Here is a 20,665-nt window from a genome sequence, read left to right as displayed (position 1 = left end):
ACGTCAGAGATCTATCTACAAGTCGCTAAATTTCTAGCTTAAAGAAGTATAAATCCGAAGACTTGACAAAAGAGGTCTAGTCACAAAGTAGTGCAGGCAACCAGTTCAACAAATCAACGTACTTTTAAAACACAAACTTACATCGAATAGCGTATCAAAATTACTCACTACGTTATCGTCTAAACAGCATATAATATTGAATATCATGGTGATAATGTATACGTCAAGCGGATACAAGCGCGAAGTCAGCCTTTACAAATGTATTGACCTTCGTCTGGACCTGCCACAGCTATTGTAAGTATTATTCAGCGCTAATTAAGATGCTTAAAATACTTTGAACACATTAGAATATTTTAAGTATCGTCATTATTATGGCTATTAAAGAAATGTTGGGAAATCGACATCGATAAGTCAGTAAGTAAGTAAGACATTTTCATGTTTTTTTTTTGTGATAACTAAATTTAAAAACATAAGTTTAAATTTTCCCAGCATAATTTTATCAGTAATTTGAGGAATGTCAAAAATCATGACACCAACCTTTTTTTGACTAGCGATTGCGAGTTCGTTTTTCAAAAACAAGAACTTTTCATGGCAACAATAGTACTTACACAAACTGATGGTACCAGACAAAATGGGCAAAAGATACAACATTTAAAACGTCAAATAAAAAAATTACCTTAGATTATACTATTAAATGTCTTCTATCGATACTGTTACTTTCAATGCACCGACTACCTTGTCACAACGGCACATTGTATTAGTGACGCATCTGAACTTAAAGCCTTATCACTAACCACATTTGTTCCAGTAATTTTCAGGCGCGAGCTACCAGCAGTATTACACAGTATTGTATAAGAGAGCATCGTAACTGAGTACTTAACGTTACGATTTATTACTTTAACGATGTATTGGATTTGCATACGCGGTTACTACGATTGCATACGCGTACTGGCTAGGTTAAACCGGTTGGTTATTGATTACACACGCTCCTATATAAGATTTGTTGTTACACGATGGATGATATAGGAAATTAATTTTACATCTATACGTGTAATGTATCATTAATAACTTATGATGTAATAGATTAAATTTGGGGTCTTTTTCTCTCACGTAGATTCTTAATACATTCTTAGGCAATGTGTAAATTTGCTAATTACGTGCAATCGCAAAATCAGCTATAGGGCTTAATTGGAGCAAGCTACCAGCAGCCTTATTGGGTTCTATAAGTAACAACTTCTACACTACCTAACCCCCATAGTTTACTGTGTGCTAGACAACCAAGGTTGATTTGATTGATTTTTCTATTCTATTCTAGCTAACTGGTCGGTAAGAACATCTACAGTCTTGCGTACTTCAATTGCTCATAGGTCAGTTATTACTGGGTAATTGTAGTCAAGGTCTTAGTGATAAACAACATAGGAATCCTCTAACACAAATCGCAAAGCAGGACTATTACATTTTCTTTCCTCTTTAAATCAACCATTATAATAGACACATATTGACTTAGTCCAAGCAGTATTAAAGACGTCAATAACTATTTAGATACAATTTAAGAGGACCAGCTGTTTTGACGTCATTTGTAACGAAAACACGCAAATGAATGCACAATAATATTTACATATGCTAATACACATTTTAATAGTTATATTATTGATCTAAAGCTTATAGAGTAATATGAAACATCTGTGCACATAGTCATACATTTTCCTCATTGCCACAAACCCAAGGACTTTAAATCACTTTCGATTTATTTGTCATTGTCGTCAAGATAACAAATAAACTTGATCGTTGGATACCTTTAGTTACTATCAAATGTAAATAATATGTTTAGTGTATTAAAACACACGTTGATGCAACGAATCCATTTGATGACCTCATTACACGTGACCTCATTTCGATATGTCATTGTTTTCCACTTATTTTACCACAATACAATCATAATTAAATCGAAAACCAAATGGCGTAATTAATTTTCGTAGGACACTTACACAAAATCACTTTAAACACATCCAATTGTGGTGTTGTCAAATCACACACTGAAACGTTATCAACTGCACTAAAATGTTTTATTTTTAATACTATGATAAGATAAAGGGCTTAGCACACGTCCGCCCGTGGCGGGTAACAAACAACAAATGATTGAGGAAGTATTGTTGATACCGACCTGATCTTTTCCTGAGGCTGCGGGCGGCGAGGCGCCTGCGCCGGCTTGCAACCTCCCACCGCTGCTGCGAAACAGTGTTACATAAAGTCACCATGATTTCTGACACCTATGGACTAGAGTTGTTTATTATTTTATTATATTAAGGTTAAATGTGTATGGACTTGTTAAAGGTTAAGTGTGTGTGTGTGTGTGTTATTACAAATAGATTATGTTTATGTGCGTGTCGTGTTGTCGTCATGGAATTGTTAAGTGTTGTTATGCAAATTGTGTAATAAATGATATTACACAAATAAATATTGTTATTTTTTTTCAATAAATTGTTTTCGTTGACAGTTTCATATGCAAATGACCTTGTAGTTCTATACATATAGGTACGTCACAGAAAATACAACAAATATACCTATATTACGAAGTGATAATAACTGTGATCTAAAACACGATACTGTTACAAAATAAAGAGCTATTAGGTAAACATTTCATTCAAAATTACGAAATACGTTGCAATAGTATTAAGGCCCGTTCACTATCTAATTACATTTTTTCTTAGGAATTTACTACTTACGTAAACACAATTAGTACTTCACTCGCAGGCAGAATATCATAGTTTAAGTAAAATTGAAAAACAAAACAATTTTAAAATGATGCATTAATTAAAGAGTATAAACATTATGCCATATGATATTAACCCCTATCTTCTACAAAAAATATGAACTAATTGCAGCCTAAGTATGACCACGAATTGATTGTCACAACCTAATTTGAAAAGGGGACATGTCCAATTCACTAGTAGACCGATGAAAATTCAATTATCATATATCATTACAAACTGTGTCATCCCCTATTTCCATATCCCTACTCACTTTCATGTAAAAAGCATCATCATCAGTCAGAAACAAAAGAATATTCCTAAAAACCAGACTCACTTCGTTTTCTGCGCAAAAAAAGCAATCAAATAATTTAAAGACGTATTTCCAAAAATCTTACAGAATATGTCTCCCTAAGCACGTATCGCTTGGTTATATGAGTATTACATCAATACAGAGAACGTGGTTCCCATGCCGGCAACGAGCTTACAATCACGTTTTTGTGTCTCATTGCGTTAGGTTTACGACAGTACTTAGGGTAAGCTAGATGTTTATCGGGTGTCAATTATGCAGAAATACTGATTGTTGACGAGATAAATATGTGTGAAGGGGAAGTGTTAATATGTCTTTTTATTATGCTTTATTTACTTGCAGTTTATAATCTTAATTGTCTGAAGCCAGCGATTATGTATTGGACTAATGGAGGATAAATCCGAGCCTATTATGTACTAGCTAGCTTGCTTTGCTGCTGGCAAAACGTTTGCTTAATTGAACCAGATTAAACTCAACACCAGATTATGAACATAGTCCGAATCTCCCAAGGAGTATTTCATTAAATGCTCTATTAATAGGACAGCGTGCGTGTTTCGTATTTAATCATTGGCCCCAATAAGGTTAGCAGGACTATCATGATGAGACTTTTTTTACTGCACGGGTAACCGATAGCTGGTGGGACAGGTTACCACGCCAAACACACAGCGCGCGACGGTTTGCAGGTTCGATTTTCGACTAGGAAAGGGCGATCCACGAATGTTTATCCAGGGTCTACTCTAGGTGTCTCGTGCATATACCAAACCTCGCATGACACAATGATTAAATGCCCTAGTGCGGGAAACATAATTAAAAAAAAAGACTTCAAACAAAATTGCACTCTGTTAAGAAGGCTATGTGCAGGAGAATAGAAGGATTGCAATAAAGTCGGGCTCAATATAACGCAATATAGTAAGTACAGAACAAAGGCTTGTTAGCGGCTCGGTTACACAATAATCTCCTTGTAATAAGGCATCCCACACATTACTCCTTATGCAAAATACAATACCTATACAAGGTTTTGAAATTGTAACTGTAGGTCAACGTTACGTAAGAGCTAATATACAATCCTGATGTTTGGGAGTCAGTTTGAGTCTCATCGTAATTTTTTATTGATATGATGTCATACACAAAAAAGGCAAATTTTAAAATTGCATAAAACGTTGGATAATGAGAAATCGGTTCTAAGCTTTTTGAGGCGGATAAAGGGGTGACTTTTAACAATAAAGAAGAGATATGGACTCCACAAAAACCTGATCCAAAATCCAACAGTCAATCAAATGAATGAAGTTTACATACATTTGTATTAGTCTCGTTTTATTTTCTAACTGTATTTTTTGACAAAAAGACACATCAAGATTACTTGCGAATGAAGTACAAGTTATGTTGAATAGGCCACAAAAGTAGCCCAGTGGTATAGGTCACCACTAGTGGTACCTATACCATAGGTGCTTTTGTACACGTAGCTAGACTATTTTTGGAAACCCACGCGACAAAAGGATTAATTTTCTGAGTGCAGGAGTCGTTTAAAATAAAATACAATCACTCAACTTAGTCAACATCGACCTAATACAAGAACTAGCCGCTAATCGAATTTCCGTAATGCACTTCAAATAAATAACAAATACTCCACTCCAGCAGCTGCGAATACGTAACAACAAAGAAACCCTTCCTGGAAGACTTGACAAGTAAACTGGACTAGCTCAAACTTAGAAAGCAAACTCAGAATTCACAACTTTTTGCCTGCCTCCACTGCAGGCAGGAAAACTAACAGCATGGACAGACTAGTCGCAATCCTTGCCCTATATGGTATCCGTACAGTTCCGGGAAACTGATCTAGCAGTTCTGGCATAAATTAATGTATGAGTAATCATCGATAAGGTTTATATTAGGAGCTGGAAAAATACTTTTGCACGGGAAAATCAACCTTGTCAATCTACGACGCGCGAATAATGTGTTGGTTTCAGATAAAAGACTACTTTCTTGACTGACTGTACATATGTATACAGCAGACGCGTTAACACGAATAAGTGGAACATGCGAACGTTTTTCCTGTGTTACATTTCCTTTTGGATTGTTTTTTCTTTTTATTAGTTATATCCCGGTAGAATTTTGTAGTTTTATTGCATACGCATTGGCACAAGCTTATGATCGTTACTTAGCACAAAACAAGCTTGAGCTTAAATTGAGCTCCTATCGGCCATTTTCCAATTATGACATATGTTTTTATAGAGATTTCGTATCCCTTTTCGACAAGCATTTTTTGTTCCACGAATGCTTGAGTCTGAGTGTATAATATGTTCAGTTCAACCATCATTGGCTTAAATATTTGTTTTGAAGATAATAAACCTTAAAGAGGACGATCATATAAAGGAAAAACCAAACATAGAAGTAATTAGCAGTTTAGTACTTGAGGTATTTAGTGCATTGCCTATTTATGGATATACTTAAGCACGTAAGTACTAATTTAAATATTGCAGAATCCTTTAAAGCTGATTGTTTTGATCTCATAGTGCCATTGTAGGTTATGAGCCACTAGCCCTAGAACTTCAACTACAAAATATCGAACACCTAATATAAGTTTTTATAGCTAAACAATTTAATCCACTTCCGAGGTGAGTAAGAAAACATTTCCCACAAGATGTTACACAGAACTGACAGTACGCATTTACTCCGATGGAATCCGTGAGAGTCAATCAAGACGGTGTTGATCCATCAACATAAACGATACATATGTCGCAGTAAACAGATATTATGTCAGGCCTAACACCACGTATTGAAATAATATTAATAAAACTTGTGGGAGGGAGATAGTGCTCTACACCGTGTATTGCGTTGTCACGCTTCCATACGAACAACAGTGTCACTTTCAAGATGTGGCGGTAGATCCCCAGATGTTTTCGCAAGGAGTGTGGCCATACCACTTTGACGGTATGCCGATGCATTTCCTACATCATTTATTGAGAAAACGATTGCTACCGACAAGCTGACGAATGTGTGAATGTTTTCTTCTTCGTAACATTTATTTGAGGTGTTATCGTGGACCATGTTAAATCAAACTAACCAAACACTGCTAAGTATAAACTAGACTAGGGTCTTACAATGGCTAACCGGTTTGAGGAAAGGATGGCCTCAACGAATTATATTCTAAACTGTGAACGTCAATTGTTTAAACCGGCATGTATTACACCGAATCACACAAAGGCTGTACGTTTTAAAAATAAATTGATAACTTGGTGGATTAAATCTATACTAATATATAAAGCTGAAGACTTTGTTTGTTTGAACGCGCTAATCTCAGGAACTACTGTTTCTAATTGAAAAATTATTTTTGTATTGAATTGGCCATTCATCGAGGCAGGTTATATGCCATGTCACTGCGACTAATAGGAGCGAAGAAACAGTGGAAAATTTGTAAAAATCAGGGCAGGTATAAATCATAACTTATATCTTCTAACCACGCGGACGAAGTTGCGGGCAGCAGCTAGTTATTCATTAGTTCACTAATTTTTTCCACTTTAAAAGCTTTGGTTTGCAACATAATCATAATCGGAGGACAAGACCAAGACCTATACAACCACAAAAAGAAGTAAACGACTGCAATTGCAATCGATCCAAATTCAAAAATTTGGTCAGCAACTTTAACTCTATGGGGACAGACTATAACTATCCCACTGTTGGGCAAAGTTCTCCTATTTATAGGAAAATTGCAGTCTGCTTTAACCACGTTATAATAATCATAGTCATAATGATTCCAGAACAATCTAATGCTTCGATGTTACGCCAGTATACGCAACCACGTGTTCAATGTATCCAGTTTCCTCGGTCTTACGACATTGCTTACCGCGGCCGTGGTCTGCACCCGAACGTTACTCCATCCTAGCTGGTTTAAGTTACGTCTTACTATATGGTATTACATAATAACACAATCTATATTGTATATGAGCTTTACTTAGTTAAGTCATGGCGATACTTTGTTAGGGAATTCTCATCTCGAGAAACCATTAGAATAAGGATAAATCTGAGTGGGTACGAATAATTAGTCTTTAAATCTGACGGATAGACAGTTTAAAAGTTGCCTTCATGATATTACACGGATGACTTCACACACGTAAATTTCATTTACTCTAATTTGGGCAATTTGTGGTTCGGAAGAAATGGGAGCATGACACGTAAAACAAATGAGGTGAATACCATCAACAAAGGAAAGAAAGATCTTCCCAGTAAGAAAAAGTCCTCCAGCAATAACAAGAAATATAAAAAAGCTTACAAGCCTACAAGAAAATAATCATAAAAAAAAACTTTAAAATTCTTTGATTTGACCGGTCGGTAACCAAATACTGAAGGGCAATTGGTAAAACAAAACATTGAACAATGACCTCTAAATGGGTGAAAACTAATAAACTTACGACCCAAATAGCACAAACTGTGTAAAGTCTATAACATGCATAATTTCTTTACACCAATGAAACAATACGCGATCATTAACAGTGCATACATTAGTGGGGTCAATACCACGCAGAGTAAACAAAAAGCCAGATTTGCTTTTAAAGTCGTCAAATTATTAAACATTCAATATTAGCTGTTCCTTAAATAAAACTTCATTTGAATTGTTCTTTCTATTACCTATTAGTCTGTCTTATAAAACGTATGATATAGAGACATTTGAGTAATTTTAGAATAGGTATTTTTTGGACTAGATTTGCCAAATTCTTGGATCCCTATTCCAGAATTACTGAGAAGTCTTGAGACGCGACCGTGAAAATTATTTTGGGATGTAATGAGAATATTCAGGTTGTAAATATGAAAGGATGAGGTGACCTCATTATTCCGGAATTCGTGCAGGAAACTTGGAGCGCGGCTAACGATGTTCCTCCGCATTTAATTCGTGATGCAACTCAGGCTGGGTTTTTTTACGGTCATGATTCACGAGCCAATATTGAAGGTAGATTGCAAAAGATTATCGAACTTTTAAGTGGCCTGATTAGCAAGAAATCTAGTTGTTTAGGTTGTCTGTCTAAAAACAAACAAACAAAACAAAAAAAAAACAAGTATTGCAACAAAGTGCGGGCTTTATCCCTTGCAAAAGGTGAATCCAGTGACGCACCTACTTACTGACTACAAAAATCACGAATACAAATGTCTCGTATTAAAAATTGTGACGAATGTTTAGATGGTCCAAGAAAGTTTCATCAAAGGGACATGAGATATTTCTCACTGCAACAAAGTTGAATTTTATGTATACAATTTTTTTTATCAGAATTGAAGTTTATGACCTAATTTCTATCGACATCATCTAGGACAGTCTCAACTTATCCCAATGATTCCCTTCCTCAACAGTCGCACTGCTTGCTCCAGAACAATAGCGGGCGTGAAGTCAACAAGTGCATAGCACTTTAAGCTCGGCGGCAAGCCGTGCTACTTTCACTTTCTGCGTTCCACATTCACGGCCCGGTCACTCCGCTAAGCCGGCGGTGCGTTGCATCAGATCTTATGTCATTGGAATTTCGTGAGTCCAATCATTTTTGTTTACGCCTGGCATTGTGAAGGACGTATCCTAGATTTTGTGTATCGGGTTCGTTATGATTTTCTGTGTCAGTTATTGAAGGGGACCAAAATTCGCGGTGAATTTAATATTTATCGTGTTAAATGTTGAAATAAAACTCCGATGAGCAAGGCTTCAAAATTTCATATAGAAAAATCAAATCCCTTGAAACAAATATCATAATATGAATGTATTTTGGAATAATTTTACATTAAAAACTGCAATGATATCACTAGCAGGTAAATATGACAATAGGAAATGCACAGATATTCTGCTCTCGAACATTATACTACCAAATTCTGTATACAATTCTGGCTCCCAAAATGTCACTATGTACGGAAGTCATGTTTTTTAATCGAAGAATGTCGAACGCTTAGGCAATGTCTCCCTGTCTCTGTCTGTCTCTAGTCGGGTCATCAGTGTCAGCTCACGACGATATAATCGTGATACATGCATTAAAAGGTCACGATACTGAGACTACACAATCGCTGCATAGTCAAAGGTCAAGTGACAATGCGCATATCATTTACCTGAACCGCAGATTTGTTATGGGAGATGTTGGATAGATTTCTGATTGTAGCATTACGTTGATGGGCTAGAAAACTTTGTGGTACTAGAGAATGGGCTAGAATTATTTCAAACAGCGGGATCTAATGAAAGGAAAACTTTTGCAGCAAAATGAAAGATTCCTATATTTTAATTCATATAAGGTAATTTCGAATTGATGCCGATCACAAAAACACAGTCCAAGATACCTGGTACAAGGTTAATAAATACAAAGGTTCCTAAGGTGAAAGATCTGTTCTGTGACCTCACGTTCAGAAAGCGAAATGATCAATAATGATATAGTTCCACTTTAATTCGACTTCACTCCTTAAAAAGAGGGCATTTAGGCACTGGGCCGTCTAAGCAAGAAGATATTAAAGAAATTGCTCGTCTATACACAAGCAGCGATAAATCCTAAGTCAATTTGTTCACACAAAGGACATTTATCTGTCTGGGTTTGAAGGCAGACAATAGGCGAGTTCCGTAAGGTAGACAGGTTTGCATCAAACTTTCTCGACTAGATTGAATGCAGCACCAACAATACATACTAAAATATGCTAAATATGCGATGAGATAGACGTCTAGACTAGGAATACGATAGATCGTAAATAAGGACAATTTCCTCACATTGCACATGAGTAAAGTTAATTTGGTATCTTGTGATCTAATGTGTTTCTAGTCATAACTTCTACCTAAAAAACGTAATGATAAGTACGATAATTGAATACATACCAATTATGATTAGCTTATGATCAAGTCTTTTCCACTGGCTATCGTGGAAATCCAGTCCTACTCTGGTCTTTAATTCGTCTAAGCTCACGATGTTTTCAAAACAATATTAAATACTACTGTTTGATAATCCCTGATCAGAGTTCAACTAATAACTTCTAAGATTCGAATATTGACCAAAGATACTATGATCATGAACTCTTCCTCAACCTTCCATTGACCTTCAGTCCCAAATTGTAAGGTTTCTATGCCCGAAATCACTACAATAACCTATAAAAGCTGTTTCCTATTCCCCAATACCAATATCATGCCACTTCCATGTTATAAAACACCATTAAACACACGAGACATTACATCAGCCATAATTTGGGCATACGATGAACAATCTGGCATGCATCACAAACGATAAACTGACATGCGAGAACATGCTGAACGGGAAAGTTCTCAGCAGCAACAATGGCGGCTCAAAATATTATTATGATAGGGTTTCGTAACTTTGGGAACCTTTATTTGATAGTAGCTAAGCCGTAATAGTTAAACTTACATGAATTCTTTAAAACAATGGCACCAGAAGTATCAGTCAGTATTCAATCAAAAGAGCTTAAAAATTTAAGCCAAATCAAATAAAATATGAATAGTAAAAATCTTTTAAAACAAACCTGTTTGTGATCAAAGTACTGGGCAAGACAAATCCAATGAACCCAAACTAAATCAGGTTGTTTCGTTGTGCTTAGGTTATATGAACATATTCCAGTTCCAGCATCCATGAGATCACAATATAATTGTATTGTCACTCAATATACAAAGTGTGCAAAATCCCAGCTTAATCGGGCCCGGAAGATGGATCAAATTTAACTAACAAGACTTGATTACAGATAAAGGGACAGAAGGAAAGAAGGCTTTCAAAATAGGATTTCACCGAAACAAAATTTTAACATAAACTTATCTGCAAATTAGCCAGATGGTACCTGGGATGGCCATTTGAATATAATATACACTAATCTCATAAATAATGATGCGTGACAACAGAATGGTCACGAACGGATGGCACACGAAGGTCTAATCTTAAATGCCAACCAGTTACATCCCTAAAGCTATATTTATCATGTCCTCAGGATAATGTCCAGAGAAGAGGATCGTTGAAAACACGCTATATAAGCCAATTGGTAGCTTCAGAAACAAAATTATCGGATTTACAAGACTTTCAAGAATGAAATACAAAACACTAGAATCATAATGCAATATTGCCGCCTATCTAAATTCCTTCTAACGATGAGATACTTCAAAAAATTTATGGCAGGTCGAAAATCTGCCTTTAATAGAGTCCATACCATAAATTGAATAATTACTGAATAGTAATTATGAACATGACGTATTTATTTAAAAAGAACTTTGTTGTTGAACGATTATCTCAAAAGCGACTGTAGACTTTAATATTTAAGTTCGCTTTATATGAAACTTTTTGAAACTGTGCCTGAAGCATTGATTACTGTCTATCTTTCTTAACTGTCTAGTTAATTAAGATAACAGATCTGAGTTGCTTATCGGAAGCTATAAACATTAACTTAGCCGATAACCTACATAGACAAAGATGTAATCATGAGATCGGGTTTTCAATGAGCAAAGAAACGACAGGTTTCCACCGCTTTTTTCTAGAGAAAAAAAGGTAGGGTGAGAAAAATAACACTTTTATTAAGAATATTTTTATCTAATTGAGTTACAAGTGGAAAATAATGTTTCTTTGTTTAGCCTGCATTAGACTGTCCGGCAACAAATTCATCTACGATGACGAACGAAGGGTATACTGTGATTTAAAATCTCGTGTGACGTCACTTACCAGTAAGCTTTTTACTAGCAATTACTAGCCCTACTAGTTAACTACCATACATTTCATTAGCTTAAGCGCTTTTAACTTTGCTCGTGATGAATGAAAAATAATTATTCAATATTATTTTTTTAATCGGTCTGACAGACCATGTAAGTAGACATACTTACATTACTTACCTTATTAGATTCAGTGAAATACCCTACTGTATCAAGTACTGTCCCTTCAGTTTGTCTGTTACAACAATGTCTAGCTAGTCTATTTGTAACAGTCAATGTTCTGAAACCTGTTCCTATAGGAGTGACCTTTACATGCGGAAACTAAGCTCACCGTGTCGTAACGGGTGCATACACTTGCTTGCACTATCTGTGGTGCAAGCGAATATGGGCTTTATTGCCTCCGTATGCACGTAGAATAATGTCAAAAAGATTTGCAAGTCACATTAGTATACTGTATGGTCTAATATTGTTTGCAGTTTGCATTGAGTAAAATTTAAAAATACAAACATCGTTTTCCCTATACATGAGGTAAAAAAATACTATTTTGATAGGAACTAAGTTTCAGAAGTCTTTATTATATAGGGAACCTAGTGGATATAGGTTTTATATTTAAAGATTCGTTTCAAATATCAATAACGCTTTCGAATTAACAGCATGACAGAAAAACTTTGCCATCAATAATATGATAGGTCATCAAAAACATACGTAAGTGTAATTAAGGTACCTATATCTTATACGCTTTAGCACCTGCCAACAATTTACGTAATTTAATACAGAGCAATGAACTTTTCATACAAAAAAACTGTTTGATACAAATACAATCATAACATTTTATATGTCGCTCTAGTCTCCTATAAAATACTATTTATAGACTTCAAATATTGATTATTTGCACAGCAATGTACGTAATTAAAAACAAGTATGTACAAACAAAATACCGTTGAATATCACTCAAGGTTCGGTGCATTTACCTTGGAACGGTACATTTTTTGTCTCGCCTAATTGGGCGAGAGTGAACGAGAGGGGGATACATCTGGTATTTATAAGATCTTTGTTCTGTTTTGGGATCAAAATTCTACCTTGGTCTTTGGTGACATTACTTTCTAAATGAACCTTTGGCTGTTTCGTTACTTCTAGTATTTGATGGTAGTTATCTTCTTAGCAGATAAGTATGATGTGTTATATATATTAATATCATCGGTTGATGGTTAAGAAACATATACTCTTGTTCTTGATTTCCTATTTTTTATATTTGTGTATGTATGAATGTTAAGTGTTAAAGGCTCATTTAGACGATGTGCGACACATTGTGCGTATTGCTTTACACCACACCGATTCTCAGATCGTCTAAATCAGCTTTTATAGGAGTAGGCTCTATTGGTAGTGTTCTCTTAATAATATTATGTGTATATGTAAGTAATACTCACCAGCTTGTGATATAGCGGCCTCATCGCGATCATTCTGTGTCAGTCCCATGGCTGGTCGCGCGCAAGCTTCATCACTGAAACAAAATCATTAGCTTATAGCAAACATAATACTGAATAACAATGGTACCTGGCCAATTATAGGGTTATAGGAAGATCCGCTGATGAAATAAAGAGAAAATCTTATCAGGCAACACGGAATGAAACACCAGTGAAAAAAGTAGGCAGAACAAGAAAATTAACTTCGAAAATAAGTACCGATAAACGCTAAAACATTGCAATAAACACAATTGTTAGTGAAAAGTATCATTAAGGTATTAAACACATCATGCAGCAACATTAAATGTTTCAGACACATTTCAACAAGTTTCGTCTATAAAAATCAGACCTAGGCACAGCTCAGGACGTAGATACAGTGTATATTGCGTGAATCTAGATAATATAATACGATGATAAGCATAGTAACGGTATAATAGCCGTTCTTGTTGGATTTCTACTGTGATTAATGTGCATCGATCACGTGAAACGCACACGCTGTGCAAAGATCTGTCTAGAAATTCTAGAACTACAGGATATAAAAAAAAAACGTTTGATTTACACTGGAAATGTTTTATTTTTACCATCTTACTAATATTATAAACGCGAAAGCTTTGTAAGTATGGATGTATCTTTGTTAGTCTTTCACGCAAAAAACCATTGAACGGATTTTGGACGAAATTTGTTACAGTTTTTATGCCAATTTTATGTTTCCGTGCAATCATTTTCGTTTTTTAGCGGGCGAAGCCGCTGGCAACAGCTGGTAAAGAATATTAGTAAAAAAAATACTAACCCAAACCCAATACTAAGTTACGAAATAACAAAAGAAACTCGTATTGACGCTAAACCATTTCGTGAAATCTTCAGTTACAAAGTATTCAGCTAATAGTTTATGATGCGTGCATCGCTGCGTGATTGATTCATATGATACCGAAACGTAATACTATACCGTTCGTTAAGTCTAGACTGAATTGGGAATATTAAAGTTACTAGGCATAAGTTAATCCTGCTTATAAACTATCTGTGTACCGAGTTTCGTCTAAATCCGTTCAGTGGTTTTCGTGTGAAAGAGGAACAAACATCCGTACATACAAAGTTTCGCGTTTATAATATTAGAAGTATATATTTTTGAGCATTCAGTGCCTGTACTGAGCTCTAAAAGTAAGACTTGCTAGTGTGGAGGTGAGACAGCGTTATTTATTGACGTTAACAATTGTCGAAATGTCATGTAGGAGAAAGAAGTCACTACGCAGAGTGTAGCGCGTTTCTTCGCTTCCGTAACAGTAAGACACTCCTTTTTTTGCTAAGGACGGGAAATCCTCATGGACACTCACTCCCTCGGGGGAGGAAATGGGTAGTGTCAGACTCTTACTGACTTAACCTGAACTGCCGTGCTACGTCATACGATTTGTAATTAAAAAAGTACTGGGTAGCATAGTAAACAATTAACATTTTAAACATTGTTAAATTAAACCATTCAATCGTGACGCTAATTTACTAAAAAACATTATAATTATCACTTGCCTGAATTTGATTTACCGCATAATAGAGGAATTATATTGAATATGTAGGTTTAAAACTTCGCTGAGAACAGAATTACGAATAAAATTATTATTTTTTAATGTTCCGAAAACGTAACAAATCGATATTGCGCCAGAGCGATTATGCTGGGGATTGAAACAAAATTATATTATTTAGTTAATAAAATATTAGCCAGCCGACACAAAACTCAAGTAAATAATTATTGCAGGAATTTCATGAATGAAGGATTTTCTGATCTTTACAACAAAGTAAAATGCCACTTTTTATAAGCATGAACAGACAAAATGTAACATTTATACTTATTAAATAATCACTAGTAACTGCACAGCAATGCCCAGCATATTAAATAAACTTATAGCTGTCCCAAACTAGAAACATTATAAACATCTCAAGACTATTTTCAACTCTTTTGAGGGTGGTTTTTGGTCAGCAGTATGATATTAAAGCCTTTCTTCGGAACAAAAAACTGTGTTATTATTCTATCTATTCCAATTAAAGATTTATACAGACTAAATATTTTCAGATTTTCCATTACACCTTTATACAATTTTTACAATATACAGTGTTAGTAAAATTGTATATGTATACCTCAACAAGCGGTCTTTGTAGCAGACTACTGTCCGGCGTTCGTCGCTCACTCCAATTGAGAATGTTGAGAGCTCCGGCCGGCCCAGCTGTTCCACAGCACGATGGATCAGGAACCTCCTGTAGTTGCTCACAGGAGGGAACACTAGCACACTACAACAATACATATGTGGTACAAATACAGATGATTAAAACAATAACATTTTTTAATTTTGATAAAAGGTAACATATTTTTTTTAAAGAAACTTGTTTGTCAAGGCAGCAGAAAAAAGTGGCAAAAAAAAATAAATGGCCTGGAAAAGCTTTTATGGTTCCTAAAGATGTAGTTTGAAAATAGAATTAAAGAAAGACTACTGTCTATTGCATTTTTTTTTTGTAGATTTACAGTGTGGAAATGAAAAATAAAAAATATAGTTTTTGTGATTCACTAACAAGATCTAGAGGTGATATATTAGTGGATTGAATAATTCAATGTAGTATTAATCACTCAAAATAGAGTATTAAATAAATATTCACTGACCTTTTATTGAAATCTGTAATATTTTTAAAACAATAATCAATACAGCATTAAATAATTTACGACAGAAAAAATAAAGGTTTTAAAAATAAAATATTGAATTCTTTTTTTATTGCTATGTAATTTCGCAATGTAATGAAATTGCCTACAACAATTCAATAAATGTTTAACATTGACTGAACACTAGTAATACAGCTATTACACATAACAGATACAGATTATTATTTACGATAAGAAGACAGGATACAAATAATATATACCAAAACCCGGCGTAATTAAAATTGCAGTACAGGATCGATTATTACAGCAGAACTAACGATAGTAAATATGATACCGGTATGTAATGCTTATTAAATGTATTGCACGAACCCGGAAACAGCACGTTGCCGCACTTTTTACCGCTCCATGAATATGCTAAACTGTTCAAGGTGTCATCTAGTTTCGCATCATTTGATTTGCGACCTACGTTCGTTTGCGCTTGACACACAATAACCTTGAAAATATTTAAGAAATAACTACATTACAACCGCATCATACTTAACGCTCCCTAACCTCAGATTTTCAGTAATTATTATCAACGAAATGTTAACATTGAGAGCTTTACTCATGAATAACAATAAAGATAAAATTGTTTACCTGTCAAGTTTTTCTTCGGCTATAAAACATTTTAAGTCTTCGATGACATCTTCGACAAAGTTGTCGTCTGCTAGGCTGAGGAAACGTTCTACTGTTTTGGCACCCAGCTTGATGGACAAATGGTAATTACTAATAATTAAATAAAAATATCTATTCACGTGCCAAACGGGAATCTATCAGCCATCCATTTTCATATTACCCACACACGGAGTACTATAAATAAATACAGATGCATTTACACACACATTGATACCGCAAATGTCAAAGCTAGTGATGCGGCTAGTTGCCGGTAATTTGCATAATAGTCGATTTTAAAAACCGGTACTCACTAAGTTTAAAAAAAACGCTTCTTTAAAAATATTTTAGAACACGGCAGCAATAAATATATTTACTTAAAAATTTAAATGTCTTATTGCAATTACAAAAAGACAGCTTTTCAAATTTTAAAAGTAAAGCTGTAAATGTATCATCTGAATCTGCCTTTTCTCGACTATGCTAGTACTCACATGAATGAAGAAAACACCTGTAGGCTGTAGTAATTATTGAAGACGATTACTAACAGACCATAGTAAAATTTCAAAAAATACAAAGAGTCACACAAGTGAAAAAGAAAAATTAATAAAATTTCACTTTATTAAATATTTGTTTAGTTACAACTTAAAATACAACTTCATGAACTAAAAAATATAGGAAAAATAAAAAGACGTATTTGTAAATACTTTTACCATTCCTGGGAGATTTCCATTTAATTAGCCTAATTTTAGTATTACCATATAATAACCAAGATATCAATTAAAACGAAACTAACAGAAACTAAATTAATTTACATTAATAAACATAAAAACAGGGGAATTAATTGAACTAATACATTACTTGAACTAAAACCATTTGACTTGAGGAAAATAAATTTAAACTAATTATTTAATTTCTAGGAATCTTAAAACATAGGTTATTTAATTTCTTTTTTTAAATGTTTGTGTACTAGGCATCCTATAAACAGCCTCATGCAGTTTCATTAAAATTATTGTTATTTGGGCCATGCAACATGGCATTAAGGAAAATATTATTTGATTTAATCAATAACATTCGGACAATAACAAAAGCAAATATCATTGGTCTATCTGTCTTCACTGTTTTTTTTTTCAGGTTGCCTAGTTTGATAAGGACACATATAAAAATCTAGTAGTGTTGTTTGCACACAACACATATAAAAATATCTATGTCGCCTACAAATCGATCTTAGGTCTATACTGCAGTCTGAGTGGTGGATCACGGAATCGCCAGCGCGTTACGTACACGAACTTTAACGTGTGATCCTTGCCTAATAATTCGTCGTTACATAGTATATCAATCTGGAATAGAAAAGATAGTTAGGAAGCCATATTAAAAATAAAAAATAAAATATTTTAAATAATTGGAACAATACATAGAATAATTTAATTTAACAAAATATCATCAATGATATCGCAATTTGCATTTAAAGAAAAAAAGTGTTTTTTTATTAATTTGAATTCACAATAATAGGTATGTGAAAAAATAAAAGGTATATATTAAAAATTGCCAGAAAAACCATAAAGCATACTCACATCTCTATACTTTTCCATACCACTTAAAACCTTCTTAGCTATAAACTTCTTGAGGTGTGTAATGGTGGCCTGAGCTGAGCACCGGATGAAGCTTCGCTTCAGTGTTCTCAGGGATGTTGATATGCACTCCAGGCACACATTAACCTAAAACACAGACAGATACACAGTCATGAACCAAAATAATTAAAAATGATCAAAATCCAGTAAAACTGCTGAATAATTATAATTGACAATAATTAGAAACATTTTTATACAACCATTCAGGTTGTACTGTTTGAATCATGTCTACTCTTAGCCTATTAAATATCATTGTACTATTGCAGGACAAACAATTGATTGTTTCTTTAGCATTTTTAGATATTTCATTGTCTATTTTAGCAGTTCCTGTACCTGTTCATCCTTCCGATGGCAGTCGGTGTTATCCTGCTGCTCCGGCTCGTCAGCCCCGGGCTTGTCGGCTGCGAGAGCCGCATCCTTGGGGCAGGGCAAGTTGCGGGCCCGATAGAAGTCGCGCTCACGTTTTATTTCATCTGAAAGCAACGGTCGCTGATAAGAATATAGAATAAAATAACAGACTTTTTCTTGTGGTGTTATTATATTAGCTGATGGTTCCAATGTGTTTAGACAAAGTCTATCTTAATTCTGGAATTAATTATCAAATGTATTTTAGGCCGCGGCCCGCGGGGTTGCGCCTTGTATTGACATTCGTTTGAGAAGCAACCCCACCCATAAATATGAGTTAGTTAACCGTTATTAATAAATAAATATGAATTCGCCTTACAAAAATTACTATAACTATCATAAATATTTATATTGAAAGGTATTCAAGTAGGATTTTAGTAGAAGACTTCGCGAACTCCGTACCGCGGTCGGGTAAGAAATGATGCCAGCAATAAAGACAAAAATCTAGTATATCAAGCTATCTCATCTTTCCAGTAGGATCAAATTGCTCATTGTGTACAAATTGGTTTTTGTTGAGTCCAATGCAGACAAACATCGTTACGCGTAATTTATACGTATTAAGGCTTTTTTAACTTGAGCTAGCTATAAATTGCAATTGCCTTTTTGCATGTTGGCCTATGCTTATATTTAATAATACTTCATTGAATTTTAGGTTAAGACTTTTGTCTTACCTAAGTATATTCTTAAATCATAATAATATAATTTCCCTGTGATAATGATGTGATGATATATATCCTTATGTGATGATGCTATCATGTCCCAAAATCGATTACATCATACTTACTGTCCTGCAAGTCTGGCACTAACTTATACACAATGTCCTGCATTGTCCGGTCGAAGCTGATGTACTGGAGCGGGTGGGATTGGTGTATCACTATGTTGCATGTTGGACATGTGTTGTTCTCCTCTAAATGTTTCACTAGGCAGCTTTTACAAACTGGAATGGAAGCAGAATGCTGTTCATACTTGTGTATCAAAAGTTAAAGGAGGCTGTGTTTGATATTAGATTTTTGAAGTGAAAGTACTTTATTGGCATTGAGAAAAAAAAATCACCCGCCACTTTTTAATAAACCTTCTATTCAGTATTGATAGAGTCAATATTGCTTTGTGTTGTCAATTTTGAACCTAGAGTTATTTATAAGAATAAATGAAGTTCCTTTCAGTATAATTTAAGGGCATGGTGTATTTATTTACTGGACCAGAATGATACATATTTTTTAGGTCTTGGTCTTGAATTGTGTTTTAAAGGTTTATGATAAGTCCTAAATCTAAAGGTCTTTACTGCATACAAAGGAATATCTTCTCAAACACTATTAAAATACAGAATGTTGCTCTTAATTTTACTATTAAGCCATCAATAACACAAGTGCAAATGCAAGGCAACTTGTGTTCATTTCTAGCCTAAACTGGTTAGGCTTAACTTAGAAAAGGCAGAAGAATATGTTTATTTCTAATTAGGCATGCAAAGGATCTGTAATTCATCTTTTAAAAATAATCAGAAAGCGGAAAAACTTATCGATTGATTACAGCAGGTCGATGCGATAAAACAACAACAAAATGGCAATAGGTGTCTTTGTTTTCTGAACCATATCAGCAGTAAACAAATGTATAATGTGTTTAATAACCCTTTTAAGCAAAAATCGATTAAATATCAATAAAATAGAATAATACTAACACGTATGAAGACACTCAGTAACTGTGGTCGCGTCGATAAAGTAACCGCGACATATTTTGCAAGTAATGTGACTGTTCAATGTTTTTAACTTTATCCTCCTTTCCATGGTCATCCTAAAACTAAGGTGGCGTCAAAAACATTAGTGAAACTAACATAAAGCGGTTAGAAAATAAAAAAATTAGAACATAAATGCAAAGTCTACAGTCAACAACTCAACACTTCGGAATACTTCAAATCCGTTTCGCTTTTCCTCATGCCTTACAGATTAAAAATCATCCACAGCAAAGGAAAAGTTTGTTTCGATTATAAATTTATAGTGAAAAAATAAAATTTTATATTTTGAAATGCATAAATTGCTTATTTCGTAATATATAAGGTACTTCTAGGCAAATAAGTTACATAGTCCAACATAAAGTTAACAAATTGTGAATTAGCAATATCAAAACGTACTTCTAAAGATCAATAAACGATTTACCGTTCGATCGTAGTTTATTTTATAAT

The 20,665-nt window shown here is 34.4% G+C and overlaps 2 protein-coding genes across 5 annotated transcripts in view; both read right to left on the bottom strand.

Moving 5' to 3' along the window:
* The window catches only part of LOC113499717 (coiled-coil domain-containing protein R3HCC1L), a 37,583-nt gene extending 20,910 nt beyond the window's left edge, over window positions 1–16,673 (bottom strand). The window contains exons 1-5 of one of the 4 annotated variants that reach the window (XM_026880292.1): window positions 16,442–16,673; window positions 15,809–15,821; window positions 15,292–15,441; window positions 13,129–13,202; window positions 2,165–2,228 (exon numbers count right to left, since the gene is read on the bottom strand). In XM_026880292.1, coding sequence (XP_026736093.1) covers window positions 2,165–2,228; window positions 13,129–13,177 — 113 coding nt within the window. In that variant the 5' untranslated portion in view covers window positions 13,178–13,202; window positions 15,292–15,441; window positions 15,809–15,821; window positions 16,442–16,673. Of the gene's footprint in view, window positions 1–2,164; window positions 2,229–13,128; window positions 13,203–15,291; window positions 15,442–15,808; window positions 15,822–16,174; window positions 16,323–16,441 lie in introns of those variants that run through there. The other 3 variants (XM_026880294.1, XM_026880291.1, XM_026880293.1) reach the window with 3 other exon arrangements.
* A 476-nt stretch (window positions 16,674–17,149) lies between these two features.
* Window positions 17,150–20,400, bottom strand: LOC113499716 (polycomb group RING finger protein 3). The gene is made up of 5 exons (XM_026880290.1): window positions 20,165–20,400; window positions 19,274–19,426; window positions 18,418–18,557; window positions 18,028–18,171; window positions 17,150–17,793 (listed from the first exon to the last, which is right to left on the bottom strand). Exons 1-5 carry the CDS (start codon window positions 20,274–20,276, stop codon window positions 17,668–17,670), a joined length of 675 nt encoding a protein of 224 aa, XP_026736091.1. The 5' UTR covers window positions 20,277–20,400; the 3' UTR covers window positions 17,150–17,667.
* Between the last annotated feature and the right edge of the window lie 265 nt (window positions 20,401–20,665).

This window comes from Trichoplusia ni, chromosome 12, assembly GCF_003590095.1.
Source record: "Trichoplusia ni isolate ovarian cell line Hi5 chromosome 12, tn1, whole genome shotgun sequence".
Classification (NCBI taxonomy): domain Eukaryota; kingdom Metazoa; phylum Arthropoda; class Insecta; order Lepidoptera; family Noctuidae; genus Trichoplusia; species Trichoplusia ni.
The sequence above is the reverse complement of the archived record's forward strand: the minus strand, read 5'-3'. Positions and strand labels throughout refer to the sequence as shown.